This window comes from Orcinus orca, chromosome 2 (assembly GCF_937001465.1).
Source record: "Orcinus orca chromosome 2, mOrcOrc1.1, whole genome shotgun sequence".
Lineage (NCBI taxonomy): Eukaryota > Metazoa > Chordata > Mammalia > Artiodactyla > Delphinidae > Orcinus > Orcinus orca.
Genome location: NC_064560.1, coordinates 164,463,199 through 164,482,129, shown reverse-complemented (window position 1 = coordinate 164,482,129; position 18,931 = coordinate 164,463,199). Strand labels below are relative to the sequence as shown.

General features: G+C 38.7%; 1 protein-coding gene across 2 annotated transcripts in view; it reads left to right on the top strand.

The window, feature by feature from the left end:
* The window catches only part of LOC117200614 (restin homolog), a 53,925-nt gene extending 41,067 nt beyond the window's left edge, over window positions 1-12,858 (top strand). The window contains exons 8-10 of one of the 2 annotated variants that reach the window (XM_049706397.1): window positions 8,408-8,632; window positions 9,471-9,586; window positions 12,159-12,858. In XM_049706397.1, coding sequence (XP_049562354.1) covers window positions 8,408-8,632; window positions 9,471-9,586; window positions 12,159-12,195 — 378 coding nt within the window. In that variant the 3' untranslated portion in view covers window positions 12,196-12,858. Of the gene's footprint in view, window positions 1-8,407; window positions 8,633-9,470; window positions 9,687-12,158 lie in introns of both variants that reach the window. The other variant, XM_049706396.1, reaches the window with a different exon arrangement.
* Window positions 12,859-18,931: the final 6,073 nt, after the last annotated feature.

Below are 18,931 nucleotides of genomic sequence, written 5' to 3'. Positions count from 1 at the left end.
AGTGTATACATACACTTAATATGACTAAGTACTGCCAGTCAGCTCTCACAGAACAATAAATCGTCCCACCAGAGATACAGGAGGGTTTTTGAATCTCCCCATTCTTGTCATTTCCTGACACTAGCAGCTTCCTAACTTTTGCCATTCCATCAGGTATAAAATGATTGTTAATTTAATTTGCATTTCTCTAATTATTAATGAGTTTCGCATTTCCTTAGTGTTTTTCATCTTTTGGTTTTTTAGTTTCTGCCCGTTTGTTTCCTTTACCCATCTTCTTATTTGGGTTCCTGTCTTGTTCTTGTTGATTTCCAGAACGGTATACACATCTTCCTTGCCCTGTTCAGGCTCCAACACTCCATGACAGGTCACCTCTCCATATGTGATCAGGCTCTGAGTCCCTCTGCAGGGCAGCCCTCTTCTGCAGACACTTTTGTCACCTTGCTTGGGTTCTGTAGGCCTGCTATGAGCCTCAGCATTTCCCTTCTCATTCTGTGCAGATGCCTATGGCTTTAGGACTGAATTGTTTAGAAGGGGAAAGAAGGAAAGGAAGAAGAATAGGAGGAAGAAAAATAAGAGCAACTGGTTTATGATTAACCTTTCGAATATTCTGATAAATGCACTCATTTAAACCATAATTTTTCTGTCAAGAACTACTTTTGCTTTGTTCCACAAATATTGACATGTACTGTTTCCCTTATCTTTTATTTTAAATATAGCAATACATTTTTATGTTTCCAAATGTATAGGATTTTTAAAAACTTTGTATTTTATTACAACATGGTAGAAGTATGACATGATCCCTGGGAATTTATTGAGGCTTCCTACATGGCCAGTGATTGGTCTGTTTTGGTAGCTGTGCCATGTGTGCTTATAAAGAATGTGTTCTTTCTTGGTTGGGTATAAAGCACTATAAATAGCTAATGCTCAAGCATATTATTCGTATGGTTCAGATTGTCTGTACCTCTGATTATTTTTGTTTACTTGATTCTGGAAAAGATATGCTACATTCTTCAAGTATAGTTTTTGTTTTTAAATTTATTTTTGGCTGCACTGGGTCTTAATAGCTGTGCGTGGGCTTCCTCTAGTTGTGGTGAGCAGGGGCTACTCTTCGTTGAGGTGCTCGGGCTTCTTATTGCAGTGGCTTCTCTTGTTTTGGAGCATGAGCTCTAGGCGCTCGGGTTACAGTGGTTGCAGCATGTGAGCTCAGTAGTTGCAGCTCACAGGCTCTAGAGCATGGGCTCAGTAGCTGTGGCACACAGGCTTAGTTGCTCCGCAGCATGTGGGATCTTCCCAGACTAGGGCTCAAACCCATATCCCCTGCATTGGCAGGTAGATTCTTAACAACTGGACCACCAGGGAACTCCTCCAAGTATAATTTTTGATTCATCCATTTGTCTGTGCTGTTCTATCAGTTTTTGTTTTATAGATTACTGGAGCATATGCGCTCACGATGATTTTGCTATCCTGTTCTTTTAAGCACTATAAAACATTCTCTTATTTGTCCTTTATAAAATATTGCCTTAAATTCTGTTTTCAGAAATTATGATCACTAATGCAATTTTTGGGGGGTTCATTGTTGCATGATATATCTTTTATTTGGTTTCTTTTACTTGGTCCTAATTATTTAGACAACCACCAAATTTGACCAACATGTTTGATTTCTCTTAGTTGCATATTTCTTGAAGCCTCCTCCTGGATTTTTCTCCTAATTTGAGTGTTTCCACAAGAGAGTTCTAAAAAATTGGATCTTTGTGTGGCAAACTTTCTGACATCACGTGTGCCTGATAACATTTTTAGTATGCCCTCATATTTGAATGACAATTTGGCTGGATATAAACTTCTAGGTTCAAAGTTCCTTCATTAAATTCTTTAAAATTGTCTCCTTGCATCCTCTGTTACTGTTGAAAAGTCTAACAAAAATGTGATTCTTATTCCTTTGTAGGTGATCTGTTCTTTCTCTCAGGAAACCTTAAAATTTTTCTCATTTGCTTTAATATTCTTAAATTTCCCTATAATGTGCTTAGGTATATTGTTTTACCTTATCTCTCTTATTTGGCACTCCATGAATTTTTAAATCTAAGTCTTTCATCTGTCAATTTTACCATTATTTATTTAAACATTTTCCTCTCTTTATTTTCTTTTGATTTCTTTCTTTTGTTTTTTTTTTGTTTTTACTTTTCTTCTTTTTCTACTCTTTCTCCTCCTGTGACTCTTAACAGAACGTTGGCAATTCTAATTCTATCCTTCATTTCTTTGCATGATGGTTAATTTTATGTGTCAACTTGACCAAGATATGGTGCCCTGATGCTTGATCAAACATCAGTCTAGATGTTGCATGTTAGATGTGATTAACATAACAAGAAGGCTTTGAGTAAAGCAGATTACTCTCCATAATGAGTGAGCCTCATCCAAGCAGTTGAAGCCCTTAAAAGAAAAGACTGAGGTCCCCTCTAGAGGAGGAATTCTACCTCTAGATTGCCTTCGGACCTGAGCTGCAACATCAGCTCTTCCCTGGGACTCCAACCTGCCAGCCTGCCCTGAAGATTTTGGACTTGCCAGACCCCACAGTTGTGTTAGCCAAATCTTCCTCTCTTTATACAGACACACACACACACACACACACACCTATTGGTACTGCCTTTCTTGCCACCTTCTCAGAGAGTTTCTCAGTCTGATTTTCCAACTCACTCAATTTGTTCTCAGCTTTATCCATCCTATTTATCTCATCTATTGTGTTGTTCATTTCAGCTATTATGTTTGTCATGTCTAATATTACTATTTGGTTGTTTTTACTTTATAATTTCTTGACCTGTTGTTGTAAAGGTACCTTTTAGTAAAGGCAATGTTATAAGTTTTACATTAAACTGAAAGTGATCAGGAAAAACATGGCCTTGCCCTAAGTTTCAGTTAATGGCAAATGAAGAATTAACTCCACAGAATACATTTAAAGGAACAACAGAGGACAAAAATAAAAGTAGGTTAATGATTACACTGTATGAGTTGAATATTCAATGTAAATTTTATACCTGTCAAAGTAGCAATTTGTAAATATTGTTTGTAGTTTACTCAGTTGGCTTTGTAATGGTATGATTTTTGAAAATTGATAATTTTTGATAATTTGGTACATGTCCTCCTTCCCTTTAGCAGATCTTATTTTGTGTACTGTAATAGGATTTTATAATGTTCTTTCATATAAGTCCTATAAAAGTCCTTCATGTAATTTTTTCTTGTAAAGTTTACTCCTAGGTCAGGAAGGAAAATAGATTTCCTGCCCATTACGAGTGGCATATTTTCCCTATTTCTATTTGAAATGATTATTACTAATATAGATAAAAGCCTTTGATATGTTTATATCTTTAAAAATTATATACCACCTTACTGAATTTACTTATTAAGTCCAATAGTTTTCTTTACTAGAATTCTTGGATTTTCTGGACACAGTTGAATATTATATTGTTTTCTAGGAAACAATGTATTTCCTTTAGGTTTTCAACTTATTGCCACTGAGTTACAAAGTAGTGTTTAGAATTATTTTCATCTTTTCTATATCTATGCATTCTGTATGTTTCTCCTTTCTAATATTTTACTTTCTCTCTTTCCTCCTTAACCAGGCTTACCTGGGGCATCTATTTTTTTTTTTTTTTTTAACATTTATTTATTTATTTATTTTTTGGCTGTATTGGGTCTTTGTTTCTGTGCGAGGGCTTTCTTTAGTTGCAGCAAGCAGGGACCACTCTTCATCGCGGTGCGCGGGCCTCTCACTATCGTGGCCTCTCTTGTTGCGGAGCACAGGCTCCAGACGCGCAGGCTCAGTAGCTGTGGCTCACGGGCCTAGTTGCTCTGCGGCATGTGGGATCTTCCCAGACCAGGGCTCGAACCCGTGTCCCCTGCATTGGCAGGCAGATTCTCAACCACTGCGCCACCAGGGAAGCCCTGGGGCATCTATTTTATCTTTCCAGAGAACTAATGGTTCTTTTCCCTATACATTTTACCATTTATTTTTTATGTATAAGTAATGAAAATATATGGTATCTTTATTAAATCTACACCCCTAATTTCTCTTTTTCTTTATGTAAATATGCTTTTCTTTGGTCCTTTGTTTTAAATCATAAAAGCACCAAAGACTATAAATATTCCTCTGTGGCTTGTCCAATACATTTTAATAAGAAGTGTCCTTTTACTATGTTTTATATGTTTACACTTTTACTATTGGTTTCCATTTCTTCTTTGAGCTGAAGTTATTTAAGAGATTTTTTTTTACCTTTTACACTTATATGTATATATTTTACATATGTACATTAAAAAAAATTAAATATAACAAGAGTCTTCTATTGAAAAGCAGCAGCCCACTTCTGTACCTCCATCTATCCTATTTCCCAGAGGGAACTACTTTTAACCCCTTTAGCTGTTGCTTCTTGTAGTTAATTCCATTTTTTAAAATAATTTGCTTATATTGCTATATCTTGAGTTATTTATTTTAGACATTATCTGTTGACTTCCTATTATATGACAGATGAAGGTTTATCTTTTTCCCAACTCCCCCTTCCATCTTCCCAGTATTGTTATATCAATATTTTTAGCTAAATCCATAATCAGCATTTACTTCACTATGACATTAAATAGTGTTTACAAAATGCCAAGTATTATACTCTTGTGACCTTTCCTTTCTTGTAGTGCATGTTATTTATCCTAGAGTTAATACTTTCCTTGTGTTTCATATGTATAATTTTCAACATTCACTTATTAATTTTTTCCCCAAATACTGCATCGGAGGATCTTCTAATCTATAAAAATCTCCCATTCTTTCTCATCCAAAGTCCTTAATCCTCTTGTGTCGGTCTGGACTGTTTGCTCTGTCAGCCTGGGCACAGCTAATAATCCTGTGATTTTTCTTCTCCAATCTCCTGGTTAGGTTGCACTGTTTCATGAATCTCTTGTCTTCCTCTCTTTTGGTTTACTTTCTTATTTTGCTGGGTTATATCCTCTAATAGATTCCTAAGAAATGGTGTCTTGGAGAGAAAAAATTTTTTGAATACTTGCATAAATGACAAGTATTTTTTTACATCTTTATTGGAGTATAATTGCTTTACAATGCTGTGTTAGTTTCTGCTTTATAACAAAGTGAATCAGTTATACATATACATATGTCCCCATATCTCTTGCGTCTCCCTCCCTCCCACCCTCCCTATCCCACCCCTCCAGGTGGTCACAAAGCACCAAGCTGATCTCCCTGTGCTATGCGGCTGCTTCCCACTAGCTATCTACCTTACGTTTGGTAGTGTATATATGTCCATGCCACTCTCTCGCTTTGTCACAGGTTACCCTTCCCCCTCCCCATATCCTCAAGTCCATTCTCTAGTAAGTCTGTGTCTTTATTCCTGTCTTACCCCTAGGTTCTTCATGACATTTTTTTTTCTTGAATTCCATATATATGTTAGCATACGGTATTTGTCTCTCTCTTTCTGACTTACTTCACTCTGTATGACAGACTCTAGGTCCATACACCTCATTACAAATAGCTCAATTTTGTTTCTTTTTATGGCTGAGTAATATTTCATTGTATATACGTGCCACATCTTCTTTATCCATTCATCCGATGATGGACACTTATGTTGTTTCCATCTCCGGGCTATTGTAAATGGAGCTGCAATGAACATTTTGGTACATGACTCTTTTTGAATTATGGTTTTCTCAGGGTATATGCCCAGTAGTGGGATTGCTGGGTCATATGGTAGTTCTATTTGTAGTTTTTTAAGGAATCTCCATACTGTTCTCCATACTGAATGTACCAATTCACATTCCCACCAGCAGTGCAAGAGTGTTCCCTTTTCTCCACACCCTCTCCAGCATTTATCGTTTCTAGATTTTTGGATGAGGGCCGTTCTGACTGGTGTGAGATGATATCTCATTGTAGTTTTGATTTGCATTTCTCTAATGATTAAAGATTTGAGCATTCTTTCATGTGTTTGTTGGCAGTCTGTATATCTTCTTTGGAGAAATGTCTATTTAGGTCTTCTGCCCATTTTTGGATTGGGTTGTTTGTTTTTTTGTTATTGAGCTGCATGAGCTGCTTGTAAATATTGGAGATTAATCCTTTGTCGGTTGCTTCATTTGCAAATATTTTCTCCCATTCTGAGGGTTGTCTTTGGTTTTTTTATGGTTTCCTTTGCTGTGCAAAAGCTTTGAAGTTTCATTAGGTCCCATTTGTTTATTTTTGTTTTTATTTCCATTTCTCTGGGAGGTGGGTCAAAAAGGATCTTGCTGTGATTTATGTCATAGAGTGTTCTGCTTATGTTTTCCTCTAAGAGTTTGATAGTTTCTGGTCTTACATTTAGGTCTTTAATCCATTTTGAGCTTATTTTTGTGTATGGTGTTAGGGAGTGTTCTAATTTCATACTTTTACATGTAGCTGTCCAGTTTTCCCAGCACCACTTATTGAAGAGGCTGTCCTTTCTCCACTGTACATTCCTGCCTCCTTTATGAAAAATAAGGTGACCATATGTGTGTGGCTTTATCTCTGGGCTTTCTATCCTGTTCCCTTGATCTATCTTTCTGTTTTTGTGCCAGTACCATACTGTCTTGATTACTGTAGCTTTGTAGTATAGTCTGAAGTCAGGGAGCCTGATTCCTCCAGCTCCGTTTTTCATTCTCAAGATTGCTTTGGCTATTCGGGGTCTTTTGTGTTTCCATACAGATTGTGAAATTTTTTGTTCTAGTTCTGTGAAAAATGCCAGTGGTAGTTTGATAGGGATTACATTGAATCTGTAATTGCTTTGGGTAGTAGAGTCATTTTCACAATGTTGATTCTTCCAATCCAAGAACATGGTATATCTCTCCATCTATTTGTATCATCTTTAATTTTTTCATCAGTGTCTTATAATTTTCTGCATACAGGTCTTTTGTCTCCTTAGGTAGGTTTATTCTTAGATATTTTATTCTTTTTGTCGCAATGGTAAGTGGGAGTGTTTTCTTGATTTCACTTTCAGATTTTTCATCATTAGTGTATAAGAATGCCAGAGATTTCTGTGCATTAATTTTGTATCCTGCTACTTTACCAAATTCATTGATTAGCTCTAGTAGTTTTCTGGTAGCATCTTTAGGATTCTCTGTGTAGAGTATCATGTCATCTACAAACAGTGACAGCTTTACTTCTTTTCTGATTTGGATTCCTTTTATTTCCTTTTCTTCTCTGATTGCTGTGGCTAAAACTTCCAAAACTATGCTGAATAAGAGTGGTGAGAGTGGGCAACCTTGTCTTGTTCCTGATCTTAGTGGAAATGCTTTCAGTTTTTCACCATTGAGGACAATGTTGGCTGTGGGTTTGTCATATATGGCCTTTATTATGTTGAGGAAAGTTCCCTCTATGCCTACTTTCTGCAGGGTTTTTATCATAAATGGGTGTTGAATTTTGTCGAAAGCTAATTTTTTTTTTAAACTTCAGGCTCAATTTATAATTGAATTTAGACTTTATTTTCACACAGAGATTTGAAGGCATTACTCTATTGTCTTCTAATAACTTTTTTCTCTTAATAAAATTAATTTATGTACATTAGTTTTGTATATATCTCCTTCGTAATACTGTGTATTTTCACTTTCTCTTCCTTCTTTAACCAGTCTTGCCTGGAGTATCTGTTTCCTGTTTTGAAAGAACTAGTGGTTCTTTTCAATATATTTTACTAATTTTTAGTTTATATATAATGAAAATATGTGGTATCTTCATTAAATCTACACTGCTTCTCTCTCTCTCTTTTTTTTTCTGGTAGTAACTTTATAAAGTACAGAATAGTAGAAAGAATACAATTAAAACAATCAGTATTTCTACCCCTTTGAGATAACCAGTGTTAACATATAGGTATATCTTCCTATGATTATTTTCCAAGAATATTTTAACATAATTGAGATAGCGTATTTTTTCTTCATCCTGCTTCTGTCATTTAACTATATCATTAGTACTTTCTCTTAGTAAATATTTTTGAAAACTTCATTTATAATGAATGTATAATCAATCACATGTAATTTATTTTAACTATTTTTTGACATTTGCATTGTTTTTATTTCTTCATGTTATGAATAATGTTGTATAGAATATCTTTGTGCTTGAGTCTTTATCTAAATATTTTATTATTTCCTTATAATACATTCTTAGAATAGTTGAACTAATCTCTACTATCACCTGGTGTTTATAACATTGTATACTTAACTGTACCCTTGTTAGCCTTAAGCCATCACTTTTATTGTCATATTTTATTTTCTGGATTAGTTTAATGCATATTTGTGGTGAAAACTATTCTACTTATGTAAGAATTAAGCCTACAGTTTGTCAGTGTAGAGTAGATCTGGTATGCTACTGTAGAACACCATCTTAAAGCATAACTTCTTAATTCTAATACTGTTGATTTCTGTAAAGGAAAACTCCCAGACTAAGATTTCCCAGATGGAGAATGGCAAAACATTCAAGCAGCTAGAGAAAGACAACAAGCAAGAAACATTACTGAAAATTCAGCAGAATTTGAAGGTTGTTACAACTCAAAGATTAGAGGAGAAAATTCATAAACTTCAGAAACAGCTCAGTGACTTTAAATTGTCAAATAAAACTATGAAAACTCAACTGACAAGAGTAAATGTCCTTAAAGTAAGTAAAAAAATGAGTCTTTCAAAAATTCACTTAAGCTTTGGTCTGTTTCTATTTTTGCTGCATGTTTCTCCTTGAACTTGAAAAATTAACATTAAAATTATTTTACATACATATAAAAGAATATATATATAATATTAAAGCATATAGAATAATAAAATTAGATGCTACAAATCTACCACTCATGTTAAGAATCAGAGTATTATCAATCCCACTGAAGCCCCCAGGTATCCTCCTCAAAGGTAACCGGTATTCTAAATGTTAGGTATCTAGATCCCTTGCTTTTTGTTTCAGTCATACTTTTGTCTTTCTTATTGGGTTAATGGTTAAAAGTTTTAGTGATTTTTGGGGGGATGCTCTTTGGATCTTCTCTATATCAAGCTCCAGTTGTAGTATTTCAAACATACATTTTATGCCTGAAACCAAATATACACTAGATACTTACTGATCAACTTTTTTTTTGCCAGTTGATTATCAAGAATATTTCTCTTATTGCAGCCAGTTATTTTCTCTATTTCTGTGTTTGATTAGCACAGACTATAAGACTTTTGAGGACATGGAACATGTGTTAAACCTCTTTAAATCCCAAGTGCCTAGTTTATAAAAGTGCTCAGTAACTGTTGGTTATTGATGAGCATGATGGTGGAGAAATGTCCTCTTAATTCATAAGTTGTGGAATTTTCTTTCTTTTCCATTATCTAGCTCTTCCAAAAAAAAAGAAAGAAAGAAAAAAGAAAAAGAAGAAAAAAAAAGCATGAGTTATTATGTATCATGCCTGTTATTTAGAGGAGTTTTAATCACAGTCATCTCCCTTTCCCCCAACCTTATACCCTCACAGGACAAAACAATTGAGAAGCTCAGGCAATCTTTAAAAAAAGTTGAAGCGATGAAAGGGAAGGCAGTTATGGAAACAGACTTGGAAACTACAGTAGACTCTGCTGAGCAAGATGCAAGGTGGGACAAAGAGAGGGCCCATCAAATGTTAGAAACTGTCACTCCTGAGCTCTGCACAGCAAAGAGCACACTTGAAGAAGTACCGGGACAACAAGAAGAGGTTTGTTTTTTTTTAATTACTATATTAAGATTATTTAAGTTGAAGTGATAAACACCCACCTCAATTTAGACTACCTTAGACAAAAGAGAATTGATAGGCTTGTGGAATCAAAGGCAGTTAAACAACCAGAGCTCTGAGAAGGCAGGGATGCACCTGGGCCACAGATTAGCACCTGGAGTCTTCAATATAAGGCCTTTCTCACATTCTTCTTGGCAGCTGTCTGTCAGCTTGTCTGTCTGGCTGACAGCCACAGAATTTTACAGTTAGATTTTCTGTGACAGGAGAGAGAATCCCAAGAAAGGGTCTTACAAGCCCAGCTTAGGTCAAATGCCTATCCTTAGTAAATTCACAGTGGCAAGGAATGGGATATATGATTATCATAGCTTAGGTTTGTGTACACGTCCTCTGACTAACCAAAGACAAGCAGGGTAGGGATGAGAGAAAATGAAAGTTAAGGGGAAACCATTTTTGTGGGGCTGGATCACTTTCTTGGACAAGAGGGTAGTGCTTCTAAACTTGCTTAGATTCTCACTAGATTTATAAAGCAGATATTTTAAGAGAATTTTCTAAAGCCTAAATGATAATTTGGGGCTATTGTGGGATTACATGTCACACCTCCATACATGTTTCTTAAGAAACATGAAACTTTTTTGGGGGGGTGGTACGCGGGCCTCTCACTGTTGTGGCCTCTCCCGTTGCGGAGCACAGGCTCCGGACGTGCAGGCTCAGCGGCCATGGCTCACGGGCCCAGCCGCTCCACGGCATCTGGGATCTTCCCGGACCGGGGCACGAACCCGTGTCCCCTGCATCGGCAGGAGGACTCTCAACCACTGGGCCACCAGGGAAGCCCAAGAAACATGAAACTTTAACGAATTTCCTTAAGAGATTCTTAAAACCAAAAGTCATGATATTACCATTTTCTTTTTTTTCTCTTTTTTAACTTCTGCATATTCATTTTCTTAATTGTTTTTATTCTCTCAGTGTCCCTCCCTTATTATATTTTCATTCTGATCTCTTCTTTGGGCATTCTGTAGTTTACTCTTCATTTCTGAGATGTCTTGTTCTTGCTTGTGTTTAATCATCACATCTTTCTTATCCATTAGGCATCTAGATATTATTTTTGTCCATTTCTATTCCAAATTATTGTTTTTTTTTTTTTTTTTTGGCTGCGGCAGCATGCTGGATCTTAGTTCCCCGACCAGGGATCGAACCCCTGTCCCCTGCAGTGGAAGTGCAGAGTCTTAACCACTAGACAGCCAGGGAAGTCCCTCCAAATTATTGCATTTCTGATTCAAAAGGTGTTTTTTCCCCATGTCTGCAAATCCTTGTTTAATTGATATTTAATTCATTTCAGGTGTTGTCAAACATGTTGCCTCTGCTTCATGGCAGTTTTTCTGGGGGTAGTATTTTCACCACCTGAACAGTTTGGATGATACTGCTTTTCTGTTTTCTTCTCATAACAATTTAAAATGGATATTTGCCATTTATCTATTCACGTTAAAATCCCTTTGATTGCCCTGCCCTCTCAATTTCAGGTGTTTCTACCTCAGGGTACTTAGGGGGCAGGGTATACTTACTAGGCTTCTTAACTCAGTACCACCCTCTTCTGTTGACATGGTGAGTGCAGTTGCTAAAGTTTACTTAGGAAGTAAAGCCTTTTATTTTGGGGTGGGGGTTTATGTGATGTCTGTTTTTGCAATACTCTCTTGTTTATATAGGTCCCTTAATTTCCAGTGCTTGCTTTTTTCTTTTCCCTTGGCACGAAGCCTCTAGGGAACACCTCACCCTTCCAAGTAGCTCCCTCTCTGCTCAGAAACCTTGCCCTCTAGATCGGCCATTTCTGCTCTCACATGCTTCTAAGCCCCTTTCTTTTCCTTCCCCAGTTGCCGGTATTCTGATTCATCAGGTCTCAGACTTGTTCTTCGTATTTCCCCCTTTATGAACTGTCCCTTTTCCGGGACACCAGAGGAAACTAACTGCATACTCCAGTGTGGGCTCTGGAGCTGCCTCTGTTGGTTTAGAATATTTATTTCCCCACTTATATGAAAACTGAAGTCTGTGGTATTCTTTACTTAAGCTTTAGGCATGATTTATGGAGAGTTTTATCTGCTCTCCTTGTTGATCACTATAGTTTTTAGAGAATGGGTGGAGAAATATGTATTTAGGGGACAGCTATTACCTACAGCAAATCAGAAGTCCAAAAAATAATTACCTCATGGATGAAAAACAAGCAGCAATAAAATTAGGTTTAGTCTATAAGATTGTAAAAATAAAAACAAATCTTAAAATGCAAAGGTAATTTTAGATTTCTTGTAATTTTTTTTTGCTTAAAAATACATTTGAACGTAGAATAATGTACACTTCATAAAGAAATGTTTAATAAAACTAAATTTCTAATAAAAATTTCATTGTACATAGTTAAGTAGGTGAGCAAAACTAATGACATGTCTTGATTTTTGTGGTTCTTTGTAGCTTGTTGACTTTTGAGAAACTATTAAGAAGATGCTGAGATTTAACATGAAAACAGCAGACAAGAAAATCATCAATCACCTAAGGCTTATTATACAAGTATATGAAGCCTCTGACAAATCAAAGATTGCTTCTGCGTGTGAGACTGGATAGGATAATGAATAAAGAATTTCTGCCAACCAGAACTCAGCAGACATGGACATTTCCTCCAGCATCTTGAATATGGCTACGTTATGAATAAAACACATTTGAAACTTTTCACTTAAATCTCTTCTCTCCTTTGATATTTGGCAATTAACTTTTCTTTGTTGTAATCTTGTTTTGTACATTTACTTGTGGTCTAGTCTGGATTGTTAATTGTAATATATAGCATCTAATTATATTTATTAACTGTATTTTAAGCAGGATATTAATCAAAACTTGTTCTTAGTTGGAATATTTATATCTATAGTTAATGGCCTGTTTCTAGAATGAGTAGTTTTTTGGTTATACCCCCTTATGAATCTAGGTAAAGTTATATTCTGTAATTTGAATCTATCTTATCTATTTGATTAACTGAGAGTTTGAAAATCAGATGTGAAATGCTGAAGGGTAGGAAAGTCATTAAGAATTCTTAAAAATGTGCAATAGACTATATTGTGTTTTAAATTTTCTTAGTATTTATAGTGTCTGCCAGTTTTCCTAGATGTAGGCCGATATCTAAGTTAATGGACTGTTTTTAAATATATAATCTCTAATTTTTTTCATTTAGAATACGAAACTGCTCATCTTCCAAGGTAGTTTTAGATTTATCCAAGATGTCCTCTGTGGGAACAGGTCAGAATCTGAACAGGCCAGAGTGGACACTCAGCGCCTGCTGTGGTCAATTGAAAAGGACTCCTGTGGGGCTTAGTTTTAGAGGGATCTTCAGGGTGGAAGGTGTGAAGTTACACTGGACCTTATAAAAGTAACACTTTGGAAGAAAATGGTTATCTTGAATACTCATTCAAGGAAAAGATGAGAACAACTTCTAAACTGACAGCCATGGGTCTCAAATGTGTGCCAAGGCACTCTGGAGCTCAGCATGCCATGGAGTATTTCAAATTTTAAAGGGAAACTGACATTTGACACTAGTCAAGAAAGTACTTGAACTGTTAGCTCCTACTAGTTTATAGTTTGAACACTGGCTCACTCTTCATTCCTTTTGATGACATATATATATATATATATATATATATATATATATATAACATTTTTATTGGAGTATAATTGCTTTACAATGTTGTGTTAGCTTCTGCTGTATAACAAAGTGAATCAGCTATAAATATACATATATACCCATATCCCCTCCCTCTTGCATCTCCCACCCACCCTCCCTATCCCACCTCTCTAGGTGGTCACAAAGCACCAAGCTGATCTCCCTGTGCTATGCGGCTGCTTCCCACTAGCTATCTATTTTACATTTGGTAGTGTAGATATGTCCATGCCACTCTCTCACTTCATCCCAGCTTACCCTTCCCCCTCCCCATGTCCTCAAGTCCATTCTCTACGTCTGCATCTTTATTCCTGTCCTGCCCCTAGGTTCTTCATAACCTTTGTTTTTTTAGATTCCATATATATGTTAGCATATGGTATTTGCTTTTCTCTTTCTGACTTACTTCACTCTGTGTGACAGCCTCTAAGTCCATCCACCTCACTACAAGTAACTCAATTTCATTTCTTTTTAGATGACATATTTTTAATGAAAACTGCCCAGGGCTTCTTAGGACTTTTGAATTTGTTGCCAAGGGGGGCCCAGCAGTTGGTGGTATCACTACCAAGTAAGTTGACTCCAGGATCCCTGGATGCAATGTAAGAAGTTCACTTACCTTTCTTCTGAAGAATATCCTTGAGGAAATGAAGGGACACCCTGTCCAGAGCCTCCACCTGCAACCCAACCTCTAAGAAAACCACCTTCTTGTTCAGAATTCCCCAGGGTCATGGCCCAAGGGTCAGCTGCCTGCTGCGGCCTCAGCACAAAGAGCTGGAAGGACTGCACAACTCAACGAGCCAGGCTAGCTGTTTCCCCACTTCTCCAACTCCTTCTTTTTGAGGAATTGCAAGTACTGTCAGCTCTTGGGGTCAAGTTCTCCATGAAGGTGAACGTGCCAAGATGCGGAAGTGTCTCAAGGAGCCACTTCATAAGCATGTTAAAGAAAAATCTTCTGCAAGTACAGAGTCCTTAGTCTTAATGCTGCTTTATGAATTGTATTAGTAGAAACTGATTGTTCAACGAGTTAACTGTAAAAGATTAGCTATGTTAACTCTGAGCAGACAAGGGAGAGGAACCCTTCCACTACCTGGAACAAATCTTTTCTAGAACTGCTTTTATCTTGTGGCCAAATCGCTGCCACTCTGTTCTTCAATGATGAGACATGAATTTAGATTTAAGGATTTAGACAAATAGTTCTCAACCTTCAAGATGCAGCAGAATCACCTAATTAAAAAATCATTTCTTTTTCTGGGCTTATCCAGAGATTCCAGTTCAGTGAGTGTGGTGTGAGGGTAAAGTATGGACATTTTTTTTCAAAGCTCTCAAAGTGTATGAATGGATAAAATTACTTTGGAAAAGTTTGGCAGTGTTATCAGTTTCCTGCTGCTGTAACAAATTATCACAAACTTTGTGGCTGAAACAAATATTTATTATCCTGCATTTCTGGAGGTCTCAGAGCTAAGTTCCTTCTGGGGAGGGGAGAATCCATTTCCTTGTCTTTTCCATCTTCTAGAAGATGCCCACTTTCTTGGCGCATTGCCTCCTTCTTCCACCTTCAAAGCCAGGGTCATGAAGTCTGCCCAGTCTTTTTCGTATGACTATTTCTTTTATTCTCCTCCTCCTGCCTCCCTCCTCTTTTAAGGATCGTTGTGATTACATTAGGCCCACTTGGACAATCCAGAATAATCTCCCTATTTTAAGGTCAGCTGATTAGCAACCTTAATTCTCTTTTGCCATGTAGCCCAATATACTCACAGGTTCCGGAGAGTAGGACAAGCACACTTTTAGGGAGCCATTATTCTAGAAACCTCCCACAGTTTGTATCTAAAATTGAACACAGGCATGCCTTATGAACCAGCAGCTCCACTCCTACATATATAGGTAACAGAAATATGTATGTATATTCTACAAAAAGACATTTACAAAATTATTCATGGCAGCATTGTTCATAATTGCCCCAAACTGGAAACTAGCCAAATGACCAAAAGTAAACATGACAACCAGATCCACTAGTTTAAGCATTTAGATCTCCTTCAGGTGTGGGACAGGGAGAGGTCAACTGGAATGCTGAATTTTCTAAGGGGCCATACAAGAAACTGACCCTAGGTCCAAGACTGGGGAGACGACATATGGAGGACAGCAAGAGTTTGAAGAGAAATGGTAAATTTATGGAGCTCCATTTAGCATGTGTTCCACTCAGCACGGTGGAAAATAGCAATGGCGTGCAAGAAGACTTTAGTTCTTGTTGAACATCTGTCTCTAACCTGTCATGTAACCCTTGATCAAGTCCTGGGCTGAACTCGAATTTTCTTAGAGGAAATAAGGTTTGGGTTTCTGAGTTCGACTCTAGATTCCAGGCATCCCCAACTATCCTGGCAGAAACATTTTCGCGTCAGATTAATGGAGCTTGCTGCCACATAAATACAGGAGCCAGCAGGCAGCCACCAGGTACTTTCTTGCCCGGCGACTCTTTCCTCAGGGGCAAGGCGCCTGTGTGCAGGTCTGACAAGGTGGGAACAACCCCTCCTCCCCAGTCTACCAGACCCGGAACTTCCAACTACAGAAGTCTCCTTCCGCGAAACAAAGGCTATTAGGGACCCTTCCCTACCCTGAACCTTTGCCTGCGCTCCAACACACCCTAGCGACAAGTGCGGCTGCAGAGGCGAACTCCACCTTCCTGTGCAGCACTCCTACTCAAGCTTCCACTGAGGACTTAGCCAAACTGGAGGAGCCACTCCCTCCAAGGACGCGCGGAACCACCCGTTCCTCTTCCTTACAGCCGTTCGCAAGTTTGCGCCTGCGCTCCGCTAAACCAGGTTGCGCCTGCGCAGCCCACTGAGGCGGGAACGCGGGTAACCCTTGGCTGTAGGGCGAGTGCCGTGTGACACTGCGGACGGATGAGGGCGAAGGAGATGCGGAGGAACTGGTGGTGACTGGCTGACGGAAATGATTGGCTGGTGGAAAAAGCCGTTCCAGATCTCGCCTTCGTGTGGGCGGGGAACCAGCTGAAGAGGGAATCAGCCCTTCGGTGGCGGGGCAGGGGGCGGAGCCGAGGGGCGGTCTCGCGGGAGACCGTTTTGGCGGGCGCGGGCGGCGGGCGCGGGCGGCGGGCGCGGGCGGCGGGCGCGGGCGGCGGGCGCGGGCGGCGGGCGCGGGCGGCGGGCGCGGGGCCTGTGCTGGAGCGTTCTGGCCCGTGTCCCGCGTGGGGAGCTTGGCGGGCGTCGGGCTGGCCGGCAGTGGGTAGAGCTGCAGAGTGTGGGGCGGCGTCCGGCGTTGTTGCTCCCCGGCTCCGTCAGACTGGTGTCAGGGCCCTCACCCCGAAACTGAATCGGAGCGACTGGGTGATGCCCCTGACAGTTTTGAAAGCCTTCTCAGGCAAATCTGATGCTCGGCCAAGGTTGAAGCCCAGCCCGCGTGGTTCCCTCAGCGTCCGGGGTAACCCCAGGTTGGCCAGTGCGGAGAGGGTCGTCAGCTTTGCGAGTCTAGGCTTTGTCCGATCCCCCACTCATATCTGGGGTTAGATGCCAAGTGACCAACGAGGGCGGACACTCCTCGTAGACGTCCACTCTGGAGAAGTGAGATTGGGCGTTTGCTTGGGGAGCGGGACTGCAGGACTGGGGAGCAATCCTCTGGTCCTGCAAGTTGAGTCCGTTGAGTGCTGTCTGTGCTCGAGGAACTTGGCTGGTTCTTAGGCGCTCAGCTTACAGTTATCCCGATGCAGTTCTCTAATTTATCTGTTACTCAAGTAGCACTAAATATCTGGGTTTCTTTTACAGACCATTTCTTAGGATGGTGTAAGTCAATGGCAGAGCTCATCTATTGAACTTTATTCATTTTCCGTTTTGGGGTTTTGGTAGATGGCTTTTACCTTATTCTTAAATTCTGATGATATCTTACGGGAGCCACATATATGGAATTAGAGAATCTCTAATTTCTTATTAACAGTTTTCTTGAGATGTAATTTACATACCATGAAATTAACCTGTTTTGAGTGTACAATTCAATGATTGTTAACATATATAAAGAGCTCTGCAACCATCACCATAATGGAATTAGGCGATTTTTTTTTTTTCCTGGTAATTGCCTTTACAAGTCTCAAAAGTTTGTCTAGGTGGACATTTTGGAAATACAACCTAAGAGCCTCTGAAAATCTACGCTCAAGTCGTGTTATAACTGAGCAGGTGAAATTAAGAGAATTGAAGCAAATGTTCCTAGAAGTTGCAGGTAGTGAAACTTTTGTGTATTGTCCAAGTAGATAGTGACCATTCCAAGTGTCTTTGTTTTCTGAAGAATATGGCATAAACCCCATTTTACAGATGAAAAAAGACTTTGAAGGATAAGTTGCTTAAAGCTCCATATTAGTGCCTAGGCTAGGCCCGAAACTTGGATGCTTTATCTGCCTTTGCCACCTCATCGGCCTGGTTTCCAATTATATTATCTATGTATGACCTGTACAATTCATTCATTTATTGAACAAATAATTATATAGAGTGGCCACTATGCCAACAACAACCAAAAACACTGCTCTAAGTGCTGGAGAACCAGCATAGAGAACCAGCTAAGGTAGAACCAGCTAAGTTTCTACCTTCAGCTAATATTCTGATGAGGAGACAATGATCCACTGAAAAAATATATACTCTAATTTTACATATTGAGACATGCTTTTGTTGTTGTTGTTTTGGCCACACCACGCGTCTTGCAGGATCTTAGTTCCCGGACCAGGGATCGAACCTGGGCCCTCTGCAGTGGAAATGCGAATCCCTAACCACCGGCCTGCCAGGGAATTCCCAAGACATGCTATTTAAAAAAAAAATAGGTAAATTAAGAGTGTAGGGAATGGTGATGGGAGGCAGGATCTGATTTGAGCAGAAATCTGAAAGAGGAGAGGAAGTTGGGGCATAAGAAAAAGAAACCAAGGATTTGGCTTGAGCAACTGAAAAGATGGAGTTGCCATTTACTGAGTTGAAATATATTAGGTGACACTGTGGAAGGACCAGGTTTTAGGGTTAAGATGATAAATTCAGCTTTAGATATATTTAGATGCCTCTTAGTCATCCAAGTGGAGATGTGGTATTTAAATCCATGAGATTGGATGTGATCTGACCAAGGGAATGGGTGTAGGTAGAGAGAGGACTGAGAACTGATCCCTATGACACTTCAATGTCTAGAATTCAAGGAGATGAGGAGGAACCAGGAAGGAAGATCGAAAAGACGAGTCCATTGTGTTAGGAGGAAAACAGGTGAGGATTCAGCCTTAGAAGACAAGTGAAGAAAGTTTTGTAGAAGAAAGGGTAATTAACTATGTCACATGTTACATATTTATCAAATAAAATGAAGACCAAGAATGGCCCATTTGTAAGAGATAAGTAAAATCTTTTGATGTACATGTTCACACTAGCAGTAACTACAGAAACTTTCTTCCATTTTGAGGAGGTGTACATTTTTACAACCTTTTTGAAGGGCAGTTTGATATTATCTAAAATTTAAATATGTGTTTACTTTGACCAAATAATTTCACTTCTAGGAGTTCATCCTACAGAAATAT